We start from the raw sequence: 14,641 nt of genomic DNA, 5'->3' as shown, positions 1-14,641 counted from the left end.
ATTGATCCCCGAAGGGAAACTCTGTGTTTAGGAGAGGCTGGATTATAACGCGATGTACCAGACCACCTTATCTTAGAGAAAAGGAGTATTGCTAAACAACTTAATGCATGACCCAACACGTCTTCTTTTATATTGAAATAATGCTTTTGCCTTTTGGCTTGAATGTATAATCTATGTTGCAACTCACACACAGTGTTTAAACACATATAACATTTTAAATTCCAACAGTGTTCACACTCATGTCACCACACAGCGGATCTGAATCCCATGTAGGGGGACGCTAACCTGGCTAATTTATGCCAGAGCTGTCCCAGTGGGTGGAACCCACGCTGCACCCTTGGGGGGGGCTTCGGTCACGGCTGCTGTCTGGTCCATTACACGTTCAGCTAACACAGAAAGCTAATGTCAAACAACACAAAGGTTCCTGGATCCGACCGACTGATCTCCGTCCGTCTGTCCTGCTGGGAACAAGCATCTCAACATCCGTTGGTCTGTCAGAGTTTTCTGTTTGTTTGGTGTGATCATCTCTCTCAGACGGACAGGCAGAACAAACGCAGAGTTTCAGCCAGTCACGATAATTAGTCATCATTATTATCATCACGACCACCATTACTGTGGACATAATGATTGACAATCACGGCATCTCTGTTCCCTGTACCAACCTTAAGGAGGGCTGAGGATAGAAGACTTTTCCCTTTACTAACAGAAATGAAGGGAGTGTTTCTTTCCTTATTTCTTGTTAAGATGCTGACCATACGAGCTGTACAGTAGCTAAGGATCTCCAGGCCATGCTACAGGACCATGAGGGACTTCTTCTCTTTTTGCTTGATTTCAATTTCAATTCAATTCAAATCAATTTTATTTATAGTATCAATTCATAACAAGAGTTATCTGGAGACCCTTTACAGATAGAGCAGGTCTAGACCACACTCCAGAATTTACAAGGACCCAACAGGTCTAGTAGTTTCCTCCAGAGCAAGCAACAGGGCCACAGTGGAGAGGAAAAACTCCTTTTAGGCAGAAACATCAGACAGACCAGGTTTCTACCCAGGCCTAGGCCCAGACCCAGACCCAGATCCAGACCCTGATCCAGGGAAAACATGCTGGTGTGTATGAAATGTTTGGAGGAGGGGAAACACGCCAAACACGATTTCATACTACTTCATACTCCTACTCCACTATTTCAGATGCAGATTGGTCTGACTTTTTGTTACTTTGCAAATAATATTTTTCAATTCAAAAGATATGATCAGTTTATAAAATATGATGCATTGTATTACATTAAACCATCAAAAAAGTAGTTAAAATGAGATCCACCCGACCACGTATGAAGCTAAAATGTTGGTTAAATATGAATTGATATAAGAATGAATAATAAAATACAATCGTAAATAATAATATCAATTGTGATCATGACATATAGAATAGGCTATAGGCAGATTTATGTGTATGATGAGTACTTTTTTGTTGTTGTAACTACTAAAATAATGTTACAATGTGTTTTTAAACCAGGATTATAACATTTCAGGACTGCAATGTCAAAATAAAATGTCCAACATCAATATAAGATAAAACATGGATAACTAGCCTATATAAAAACAGATAAGACAAATACTGGTTAAATAACATGACAATCAGGGGATCTTTGGTGTTTCAGAGCCTTTAAATTAACTCGATCAATCAACTCAACCCACAATCCCCGCCCCTTTGCGCATGCGCTGATCCGCATAGGGAGCTGTCCGTGTCACTCGGTGCTGGAGTGTTTTCACCGAAGCTGCTTCTGTCCCCCCCCCCCCCTGCCCAGCCCCGGTCCAAAGAACCAGACAGGATCGATGGAGGAAGAGTTAAAATGCCCCGTTTGCGGTTCTCTCTTCAAGGACCCCATCCTGCTGCCGTGCTCCCACAATGTCTGCCTGGCCTGCGCGCGGAACATCAGCGTCCAGACCCCGGACGGAGAGACCCCGGTGCAGAGCCGAGCCTCGGGCAGCTCCGACTACGACTACCTGGACATGGACAAGATGAGTCTGTACAGCGAGACGGACAGCGGGTACGGATCCTACACGCCGTGCCAGCTCAAGTCTCCAAACGGGGTGCGGGTGTTTCCACCGGCCAACCACCCCCGACACTGCTCGCTCACCTGCCCGCTGTGCCACCGGAGCGTCTCCCTGGATGAGCGGGGGCTCCGGGGTTTCCCTCGGAACCGGCTGCTGGAGGCCATCGTGTCGCGGTACCAGCAGAACCGCCGCGCATCCGCCGCCGCGTCGTCCACCGCGGTGAAGTGCCAGCTGTGCGACCGCAACCCGGTGGACGCGGCGGTGATGTGCGAGCAGTGCGACGTCTTCTACTGCAACGCGTGCCAGCAGCGGTGCCATCCGTCCCGCGGTCCACTCGCCAAGCACCGCCTGGTGCCGCCGCCGCCGCCGCCGAACCCCGCGGCAGGAGTAGGTGCGGCGAGCGGTGGAGGAGGCGGCGGTCAGCTGCCGCCCGCCACCGCGCGGAAACCGGCCACCTGCGTGGATCATGAAGCGGAAAACTTCAACATGTACTGCTACAGCTGCAAGACCCCGGTGTGTATGAAGTGTTTGGAGGAGGGGAAACACGCCAAACACGATGTCAAACCGCTGGCTGTTATGTGGAAACAACACAAGGTGAGCGAACACACACACACACACACACACACACACACACACACACACACAGACCTACATACACAGTTATCATGCAGCGTGAACCTAAATGCATTTTATAGCCATATAGGCTCCTATTGAATCCAATGAGCTCTAGCCTGTATGCCTTACACACACTATTGCATCTCTGCTCTTAAACACACTGTGTGTTACCTGATGTGGCCTCACTGACATTGAATAGATTGCATCAATCACAGTCTTCGTGTTAAACTGTTATGGTATTAAAGGGATATACCGGTATACTATATGTTATCTATTACTGTACTTGCTTTCAAATCAAATCCTTTCCCATATTAGCAATGTGCCTTTATATTTGTGTTGGTTATTTAAAATTGTGCTGTCATGTTTTAAGTGAATTTACTGTAAAGGGAATGAGAGGATGCTACACTACGAGGTAGGAAAGGTTGGAAAAGAGAAGAAAACGTGCAATCCTGTGTTGAGTTTACTGTATGTGGGCCACATTGTAAATTAGAGAACCCTGACTGATTCACACGTAATTAATAATTACTGTAGGCAAAACCCCTCGCTGTGTGTGTGCATGTGTGCGTGTGTGTGTGTGTGTGTGTGTGCACACGCAATATGATTCATCCGTTGATGAGGTCACTCAGCGTTGTGTTGCTATTTCATGCATTACTGGCTCACACGCACTGTGTGTGTGATGTCAGTAGTGACGGCAGTGTGGGAAGAAGTGTTGGGTGTATTTCCTCCGGCAGGATCAGGACAGAGAGGAGAATCAAAATTAAGCTTTTATACAAGTTTTAAGAAATATGGTTTGAAAATATCTGGTTTAGAGGACATATGCATATCAAGTAACTACATACGTTTACTTAAGTAGGTTTTAGGTCATTTTAAGGTCCATGTTCTCTCGAGGTTTGCAGATTATAAATATTCAGCAGGTAAATTGATTGAACTGTTTGTTTAGGGAGAAATGGAAAGTGAGTTCGACTTTACATACTATGAGGATATAAATGTGTCAATTTTCAGCAAAATGGCTCGACACTACCCTGAAATATTCTGCTGTACAGATGATCGAATGGACTGGTGAACATTATTCAAATTAGTGTTGAATTGTTATTGTTATGTACTATATGGACAGCACTCTGGATCTGGTTTATATCAATTTGAAGCATAGTTATATTTCTGACACACACACACACACACACACACACACACACACACACACACATACACACACACACACACACACAACTGATCTTAAAACACTCACCGTGTTTTGCCATCCAAACTCCTCCCACCTCGACTCTCCCCCTCTGCCTTCTAAAAATCACCCATCTGTTTCATTTAAGGCTGATTAAAGTGATTTATGATTTAATTCATTTTTAAACGACTCTTTCATTAATTTAAGGATGTCGGGGGTCAGCTCAAGTTCACCGCTCTCAGGTTGCAGCGTGATCGGACTGCTGTTAAAATCTAAAACTTAAGAAACTGAAAACCCAGATCTAATTGAACGAGGGGTGACGTGTGTAATTCTTCAACAATATCGGAACCATATTAATTATGAGATTATGGTGGGAAGGAAGGCCTCAGGCACAGGAATCCAAAAGGTTTAAAAGGAAATCAATAGTACTATGTAGGAGGCTGCAGGACCAGGATTTTTCATTTTTCAATCAGACTACTTACTGTTTTTATGATCATCACACCCAGACTTAAATTAAAAGCCATTTTTGTCGCTCTCCTGCTAAGTGGGTCATTGGGAATAATGTCTCCGTCTGTCTCTTGTTTTCCGTGGGATTGGGAGCCTCCAGTGATTTATCTGTCAGCCTCTTTCGCCTTCTTCTTTAGCTTCAGCTCATCATTTATCTTCTCTATGTGTCTGACTCCCTTCACCTCTCCATCCCTGTCTCTTATTTACTCTCCTCACCCCCCCCCCCCCCCACTCAATTACCCACCCCAGCCCGTCTTTCCATCCCCCCCTGTCCCATAAATGGACTGTGAGAATCCCATCAGAGTACAGGAGTGAGAGGGTGTTGATAAGTAATGAGCAGCGTATGAATAAGAGATGGCTGCCACTTAGTTAATGTGGTGTCCTTCATGTTGGGGGGGGGGGATCGATGACTGGCTGTCTCCCTCCCTCTCCGTCTGCACAAGCATCAGCAGCTGAAATGACTGGGAGTTTTAGAAGTGTCACTCAGGGCTGTTTTTTATTGTGTGAGTGGGTAGCACTCTCTTCCTTTTATTCACTCTATTTTAGTCTTTATTGCTGCATCTGGTTAGCATCATATTCCTTCTTTTCCTCCTCTTTTCTTCTATTGATTGAAAACAGAATGCTTCTTCTTCCTTGTGCACAATAATGACTTTTTCTCAGGAAAGCCCAGATATTGGAAGTTTTTTCAAAGCTTTCCTTGTGTGTGTGTTTGTGTGTGTGTGTGTGTGTGTGTGTAGGTGTGTGTGTGTGTGTGTGTCTGTGTGTATTTGAGTCCTTCTGAGTGTGTTACAGTGGGATAGTCACCCCTGGGCAGCTCCATGATGTACTCGGTGTTTGATTTGCAACAAAATACAATGATGATTCAGATGTCTTTCCTTGATACACACAACACACCCATCACAATACACACACACACCACACACACACACACACACACACACACAAGCTCAGAAATGCTGCAAAATGTTGCATTAATGTCTAAGCACAACTCACAAGATACAACCCCAGTTTACACACACACACACACACACACACACACACAGACTTACATGGGCTTACGAGACCCTGGACAACCAAGTTGGTCACATCATGATGTACAGTTCCACATATTGAAAACAATGATTGACTGATGCAGAATTGTTTAGGCTGATGCTAATATTGATATTCAACACTTATACGATACACATAAACCAAGATATGTAGACAGTCAGGGTTTTAAGACCCTTCTAGACCACTTAGGTCCAGAGAAATATTCGTGCCCCGACAGTTGGGTGTTTGTTTTGTTGTAAATGTTGTCCTTAGGTATGCATTATCAGAATCAGAATCAGAATCAGCTTTATTTGACAGGTATGAGGACACATACAAGGAATTTTGCTTACACATACAAAACAACCACACAATATACACACTAATATATACACACTATAAACAGAAACAATATAGAAAGGTTGAGGCAATAGTGCAATGAAGAGTGCAAAGTCTGCAGGAGTTAATTATGAAAGTTATTATTTTAATTATAGAGCATAGTGCAAAGGGTGCTGGAATAAATAGTATTATGTTGTTATATTACAGAATGAACAGTATGAACAGCTCTGAAATAGAGAATGAGAATGATGAATAAATAATAAATGATAAGTGGAACCGGTAAACAGGTGCTGGTTAGAGACAGTGTTGCTGGGTTATTGCAAAGAAATTGAATTATATTAATGTATTTGACTGTAGACAGCTTGGATATTAACAATGCTACTGCAGAATCATACTGAGGAAATGGCTGCCATGACTCAGCAAAGGACGCTTTGTTTTTATTGTTTTTTGTATGTGTGTGTGTGTGTGTGTATGTGTGTGTGTGTGTGTGTGTGTGTGTGTGTGTTGGGTAATGTGTAAACTGTGGTGTATTCACTGTGAGTTTGGCTTAGACATATATGCAACATTTTGCAGCATTCCTGACCTTTTGTGCTGTGTGGTGTCTGTGTGTGTGTGTGTGTGGGTTGTGGTGTCGTGTTGGTTCTCGTGGTGTGTGTGTGTTGTGTGTGTGTGTGTGTGTGTGTGCTGTGTGTGTTGTGTGTGTGTGTGTGTGTGTGTGTGTGATATCAAGGAAAAACGTCTGAATCTCATTGTATTTTGTTGCAAATCAAACCGAGTACATCATGGAGCTGCCCAGGGGTGACTATCCCACTGTAACACACTCAGAGGGACTCACAACTCACACACACACACACACACACACACACCACACACTTCTGCATCAACACACACACACACACACATTCAAAAGGCATAAATATGCATAAGTGAAGCGTATGAACTTTTGCTGAGGGAATGCAGAGAAAGACAGTGATCCAGTGTCCTCTGATTAGTCAAGCAGAAAACACACTGTCTATTTAAAGCACACACATACACACATTATGTGTATTTTATTGTGTGTGTGTGTGTGTGTGTGTGTGTGTGTGTGTGTGTGTGTGTGATGTGTGTGTGTGTGTGTGTGTGTGTGTGTGTGTGTGTGTGTGTGTGTGTATATGTGTGTGACCTAGCTCAGTCCAGTAAAGAGCTCTGGCACTGCTCTGAGTTAAATATTTAAAACCACACATGCAGAGTTTCTGCTTCTCCTGCTCAGTTTGTGCACCGTCATCTTAAGATCATTTTACTTTACTTTTACTTTGTTTTATTTACAGATTAAAGGGCCAGATACAAAGTACTCACACATTACACGAGGCGTACAATCCAAACACAAACATAAATACACATAGACAAACTGACTCCCAAAAATATCACAAAAGAGACACACATACATACAAACCTACAAATAGCAATGCCCAATAATTAAACCAGGTACAGGTACGTGTTCCAGAGTTTGAGAGTGACGGATATCTGACATCACTAAGTGCAGGATTGGTTATAGCATTTAAAATTGTATTATTTGACTCGGTTAATCGGCATATGAATCTGTACATAAGATTTTAGATTCAAAAAGGGACCAATTTGACTCTTGTCATATTAATATATGTGCCTATGCATTTGTGGTATACGGCAGTAATGTTATTTATGAACTGAATCTAACTTTTCGTGCCATTACCGTGTCAAAGTAATTTTAAGTTATTGTTTCTCGGAAACTTCATTCTTGTTTGGTGAGACCAGACATCACTCTGTTGTTAAATGAAAATCTGTATGTCATTTACCAGGACAGTTAACTGACATTACTGCAGATTGGGGTGCTCAAATATCACACGATTAATCTAATGTTCAACCATTGTCATTTCTTTTCTTTTGAATAAGAAGGAAACGCCACTTTCACACTTTCCTCGCCTTCATTTCCTTGGTGACTTTTAAATGCAGCTTTGGGTTTAAGGGTTTTCATCTCCACAGATATATCTACTAGATTACTCGTGCTATGTTGCAACTGCAAGCGTGTTTTGGGAGAAATGTGATGCTTTCTGAGTTACGTTCAATTTCATTTGTTTTCTTCAAAATACGCTTTTGGTAATACAACGTTCTCTCGCTGCAACCAAAGCATTACAAAGCTTTTTAAACTAAATCATTACGTTAAGTTACTCAAAACGCTTGCTTTAGATTAGGGAAAGATTGGGGTCATGGGGAAAATATTGAAAATTTCAAAAGTAATAAGAAGCACGAGACCCAGCATGTTTAAGATAAGATGACATAACAAAAGTCTTTATTGATCCCCAGAGGTAAACTTCAGGTGTTGCAGCAGCACAAGGACAAAAATACTGAAAGTGCAGATATAAAGAGAAAGGCAATATTAAATTACAATATAAACTAAGAATAGCATAAAATCGAAACTATAAAAGGAGCATTTACACTCCAAATTACAAAGCAAACCGTTTACAAACAGTACCCACGAGCACGGTTGCACCTGAACTATTAGTGCAATGCCGTGCCAATTAGATAGATTAGATTATACTTTATTTATTTACAGTAGCAGCATAGCAGCAACAGCAAAAAACAAAAAACAGAACAATAACACACACACAAGTAAGCACGAAAGAAATACAAGGCAAGAAATAGACAATGAAAATATGTAGATGAGTAAACGTAATGCCGTCAAACAAAAGAATTTTAAAGTGCGGTTGCCAGATAAGAGAACAATATTGCGGTGGAAGTGACGTTAAAAATTAGTTGAAGTGTATTAGAGCAAAGAGCAAGAGTCGGTAGCATAATTTAAAGTATATAACCTGGACCATAATTTGAAAAGTAGTATTGTAATAAAAATAATATAAATACCAATATAAAGATAAACAGGAAGTGTGTGATGTAGATGGGAGAAAAACAGGAACAGAAATACAACACTATCAGGTGGTGCAGGTGGGGGTTGTAGAGTCTGACAGCGGCCGGGGATGAGGACTGCGGTAACTCCCTTCTTACACACGTAGGGGTGTATCAGTCTGTGCGAAGGAGCTGTCAGGGACCACAGTGTCATGTAGGGGGGGGGGGGTTATCAGTTGCTGCGGAAGGAGCTGTCGCAGGGACCCCACAGTGTCATGTAGGGGGGTATCAGTGCTGCTGAAGGAGCGCTTAGGGACCCCACAGTGTCATGTAGGGGGGGGGGGGGGGTATCAGTCTGCTGTGAAGGAGCTGCTCAGGGACCCCACAGTGTCAGTAGGGGGGGTATCAGTCTGCTGCGAAGGAGCTGCTCAGGGACCCCAGTGTCATGTGGGGGGGGTATCAGTCTGCTGCTGGAGGAGCTGCTCAGGGACCCCCAGTGTCATGGGGGGGGTGTATCAGTCTGCTGTGAAGGAGCTGCTCAGGGACCCCACAGTGTCATGTAGGGGGTGAGAGGGTTGTTGTCCATGATGGATGTCAGCTCGGCTAACATCCTCCTCTCCCCTACTTTCTCTATGGGGTCCAGAGGACAGTCCAGGACAGTGACATTATGGACTTCGTTAAAGGTGCCCAGCCACACGTATCTCATTACTTTGTGTTAATGAGATACTGCTGGACTCTGATTGGCTATCAGCCACCCAATGAGAGCCTGGCTATCAGCATTCTTTACCCAGCTCATGAATGTTAATGAGCTAAGGCAGCGTGATGTAGCGTGTGTGATTGGTATGATTTCCTCTTATTCTTTCCAGGGCTAGAGCTGACGGAGGAGGTAGCAGTTCATCTAATCATCATCACAAAACACACACACACACACACAACCACACACACACACACCACACACACACACACACACACACACACACACACCACACACACACATATGGACCGCATATATTTGAATAAATGCAAGTAAAAATGGTTTTGTGTGGCAAGGCACCTTTAACATTTTAACAAAACCAACATCTTTACCTAACTTTAACCAAAGGGTTAACCCCCCCCCCCCCCAATAAGCTGCTAAAAGCTTTTTGGAGGGGGCCTGAGAACAATAAACATACAACAAATAACATACCAACCAAAACCTCAATCCACCATGGACACCATTAAGACATTTACAGAAATTTAATACATTTTAATTACATTTCCATCAAAATGTAGTTGGCAAAATGAACTAGTATGCAGAGTAATTTCTAGGAGACATGGCTGCCTTTCATCTGCTCTCCCACTCCCTCTCTCATGAACTCCTTTTACATCCTGCTCCTGGAAACTACAAATCCCAGTGCTCTCTGGGCTCCAAACACCTGCAACTTGGCTGGTTAAACGGGACGATTCAACATCTCTGGGGTTGTATTTTGGGCGAGTTCAGGCTTTGGTCTTTCTGCATGTTAGCAGATAAGTGTTGATTAAAATATGTCCTTTTTTTCCCAAGATGCTTAGTCTATCGTTTCCTTTTGCCCCGGGGGCGTTTTCAGTGTTTTGTGCGATAGTGTAATTGCTCCCTTGGTATTTTGAGCTGCTCCGACAGGAGGCCACGTAGAATCACGTCTGTCCTCTTTCTTTTGCCTTTCCTCACACTTCTTTCTTTCTGTCTTCCTGCTTCATCTTCACGTTGCTCTGCTGGGATTTGTTCTCAAGTTTCTCAACATCTTTAGTCGACTTTTGCACGGGGAAACGAAGCTCCTGTAGTTGTTGTGAGTTCTCATTTCTAAAACATAAGCTGAGGTTTGTCCCCCCACAGGGTTTAAGTCTGTTCACACTAGAGTCCCCGGATATTATCGGCCGATATTAGGCATTTCCCGACTGATGTGCAGTTAAGTTGGTGTAGCATGCATGTTTTCATTAAACAGGCTTTAACCCTCATCTTGCCCTTGAGTCAAATTGACCCGTTTTCCTATATCATTGTTATTTTTAATTCCCCAAAATAACAAGATTGATTCCACCCAACGCTCTTTGCCAAGTACAAATCTCTACTTTCATGAGTCTTGGGGCGTCTTATTCAATTTTATTTGGAGAAAAAAATGAAGTGGTTTCGAAATGGTATTGAATAAAAGTTGTTACATATTCCAGTCTGTGATTATCATCAACATCCATTCCTTTAATTTTAGTCTCAATAATTCCTAATTTCTGCTTTTCTAACTCAAACATTAGGTATAATTTTCTGAAAATTAGGTTTATGGACCATAAATTCCCAAAATAACTGTAAAACTAAAGTTAATAAGTTAGTGTTACGCAGTGTTACACGTCAAAAAAAGTGAAAAACATTGAAAAAAGTGACAAAAACGTAAGAAAAGACAGCACGAGGGTTACGTAGTTGTTGATGAGATCTGGGAGTCCACTGCCTGTTTTTGGGAACCTTTGCCCACTCAGTCATGTGCTCCTGGGTCAGCTGCTTGTCTCAGTAGATCCTCCAGATGTTTTCCTGACTTAAATCTCACAGTGGAAGTTGCAAAACTGCATTTTTGGCCTCTATATGGCTCCTCTATGCTATCCAAGAATATTTTTGCGTGTCAATTGATGCACTCTTGACTGGTTTTGTAACACATTTGTGCAAAAAGATGTCAAGCAAAGCTCGTTAGTGAGATTTCAACGGCGAGTTCACAGAAATGTCGTCTTATGTAGACAGATATCCAATAAAGATGTAATTCATCATGTAGAACTTAACTACATTTTTCATGTGGCATCCACCAAAGTGTGTGGTAAAGAGAGAGAGAGAAAACCAGCTGGTCAGTGGGCAGATGATGTAGATTTATTCCGGTATAGTGACTTGAGTCACTCTCACAGTTGGTGTGGCAGGAGGGCTGGTTTGCACCAACCATCGTGCATCTTGGGTAACACACACCACATTCACTGACTTGAGATTTTTGACACAATTCTCCCTTCAGTCATGAGGAAAGATGACGAACAATCAGTGTAACACTGTGTGTCCTGTTTCCACAGTGGCGCTGACAGTACATGCGTTGAGTTTTAGATATTAATTGTTTACTTAGGTCTTTAAAATGCATCTCTAGTGTATGACTGAGTCAGATTTAGTTCTCCCTCTCATGTTCCATCACGTAATATTGACAGCAAACATTTTGTCTCTCTTGTTCCCACACACCACACACACACACACACACACACACCACACACACACCACACACACACACACACAACCACACACACACACACACATTGGACGCATAATTTGAATAAATGCAAGTAAAATGGTTTTGTGTGGCGACACTTTACATTTAACAAACCACATCTTTACCAACTTTAACCAAAGGGTAACCCCCCCCCCCCCAATAAGCTGCTAAAAGCTTTTGGAGGGGGCCTGAGAAACAATAACATACAACAAATAACATACCAACACAAACCTCAATCCACCAGGACACCATTAAGACATTTACAGAAATTTAATACATTTTAATTACATTTCCACAAAATGTAGTTGGCAAATGAACTAGTATGAGAGTACTTTTAGGAGACATGGCTGCCTTTCATCTGCTCTCCACTCCCTCTCTCATGAAACTCCTTTTACATCCTGCTCCTGGAAACTACAAATCCCAGGCTCTACTGGGCTCCAAACACCTGCAACTTGGTGGTTTAAAGGGAAGTTAACATCTCGGGTTGTATTTGGGCGAGTTCAGGCTTGGTCTTTCTTGCATGTTAGCAGATAAGTGTTGATTAAATATGTCCTTTTTTTCCCAAGATGCTTAGTCTATCGTTTCCTTTTGCCCCGGGGGCGTTTTCAGGTTTGTGCGATAGTGATTGCTCCCTTGGTATTTTGAGCTGCTCCGACAGGAGGCCACGTAGAATCACGTCTGTCCTCTTTCTTTTGCATTTCCTCACACTTCTTTCTCTGTCTTCTGCTTATCTTCACGTTGCTCTGCTGGGATTTGTTCTCAAGTTTCTTACATCTTTAGTCGACTTTGCACGGGGAAACGGGAAGCTCCTGTAGTTGTTGTGAGTTCTTTCTAAACATAAGCTGAGGTTGTCCCCCACAGGGTTTAAGTCTGTTACACTAGAGTCCCGGATATTATGTATCGCGATATAGGCATTCCCGACTGAGGCAGTTAAGTTGGTGTTAGCATGATTTTTCATTAAACAGGCTTTAACCCTCATCTTGCCCTTGAGTCAATTGACCCGTTTTCCATATCATTGTTATGTTTAATTCCCCAAAATAAACAGATTGATTCACCCCAACGCTCTTTTGCCAAGTACAAATCTCTACTTTAGAGTTTGGGGCGTCTTATTCAATTTATTTGGAGAAAAAAATGAAGTGGTTCGAAAATGGTATTGAATAAAAGTTGTTACATATTCAGTCTGTGATTATCATCAACATCCATTCCTTTATTTAGTCTCAATAATTCCTAATTCTGCGTTTCTAACTCAAACATTAGGTATAATTTTCTGGAAAAATAGGTTATGGACCATAAATTCCCAAAAATAACTGTAAAAACAAAGTTATAAGTTAGTGTTACGCAGGTGTTACACGTCAAAAAGTGAAACATTGAAAAAAGTGACAAAAACGTAAGAAAGACAGCACGGTTACGTAGTTGTTGATGAGATCTGGGAGTCCACTGCCTGTTTTTGGGAACCTTTGCCCACTCAGTCATGTGCTCCTGGGTCAGCTGCTTGTCTCAGTAGATCCTCCAGATGTTTTCCTGACTTAAATCACCAGTGGAAGTTGCAAAACTGCATTTTGGCCTCTATATGGTCCTCTATGCTATCCAAGAATATTTTTGCGTGTCAATTGATGCACTCTTGACTGGTTTTGTAACAAATTTGTGCAAAAAATGTCAAGCAAAGCTCGTTATGAGATTTCAACGGAGAGTTCACAGAAATGTCGTCTTATGTAGACAGATACAATAAAGATGTAATTCATCATGTAGAACTTAACTACATTTTTCATGTGGCATCCACCAAAGTGTGTGGTAAGAGAGAGAGGAAAACCAGTGGTCAGTGGGCAGATGATGTAGATTTATTCCGGTATAGTGCCTTGAGTCACTCTCACATGTGGTGGGCAGGAGGGCTGGTTTGCCCCAACCATCGTGCATCTTGGGTAACACAAACACATTCACTGACTTGAGATTTTTGACACAATTCTCCCTTCAGTCATGAGGAAAGATGACGAACAATCAGTGTAACACTGTGTGTCCTGTTTCCACGTGGCGCTGACAGTACATGCGTTGAGTTTTAGATATTAATTGTTTACTTAGGTCTTTAAAATGCTCTCTAGTGTATGACTGAGTCAGATAGTTTCCCCTCATGTTCATCACGTAATATTGACAGCAAACATTTTGTCTCTCTTTTTCTCACCCACCGAGACTCTGACATACGTTGTTGCAGCCCTACTTTATTTGATGTGGGATAGTGTGTGTGTGTGTGTGTGGTGTGTGTGTGTGGGGGGGGGGGGGGGGGGGTGGAGTTTCAATGAAAGGAGCATACCAGACTGGACCTGTCGTCATTTATTCTAGCTCAACACGCGCATCTCCAACCGAATTGTCAGCAGTTGAGTTGCATTATGGGTAGTGTAGTCAACAAATTTCAACAAAAAAGAGGAATGCTTGGAAACCAAAAGAGGAGGTCTTTGGTCACGTTTAATCAAATTTGAAGAAGAAAATCTTTCCGACAATGTTATGAAAGTGCAATGCTTAACAGAGGAAGACATTTTAAGAGGATGCAGGATTTAAAACCTAATTTTATTTTCACCGTAACCCTGGTACCAGATTTATGTCCCCACATCACCACACACACACACCACACACACACACAAACAACAACACACACACACACCACACACACACACACACACAACACACACACACCACACACACACACACACACACAATCAGTAACTCAAGGCTTTGTTGCTGGACTTGTGCGGTGAATGTAGGTTAATGCACTTTTACTACACTTCTCTCTCTGGCTGTTACACAGCAGACATGCTCTGCAGAAGTGTGTGTTTTTG

At 42.4% G+C, this 14,641-nt stretch overlaps 1 protein-coding gene across 1 annotated transcript in view; it reads left to right on the top strand.

The window, feature by feature from the left end:
* Nucleotides 1-1,804: 1,804 nt before the first annotated feature.
* trim67 (tripartite motif containing 67) overlaps nucleotides 1,805-14,641 on the top strand; it is a gene marked incomplete at its 5' end in the record, with an annotated part of 121,472 nt that continues 108,635 nt past the window's right edge. The window contains 1 exon segment of the mRNA XM_032543078.1: nucleotides 1,805-2,648. Coding sequence (XP_032398969.1) covers nucleotides 1,833-2,648 — 816 coding nt within the window.

This window comes from Etheostoma spectabile, chromosome 18, assembly GCF_008692095.1.
Source record: "Etheostoma spectabile isolate EspeVRDwgs_2016 chromosome 18, UIUC_Espe_1.0, whole genome shotgun sequence".
Classification (NCBI taxonomy): Eukaryota; Metazoa; Chordata; class Actinopteri; order Perciformes; family Percidae; genus Etheostoma; species Etheostoma spectabile.
Note: the sequence above shows the minus strand (reverse complement) of the source record. Positions and strands in the feature narration are given on the sequence as shown.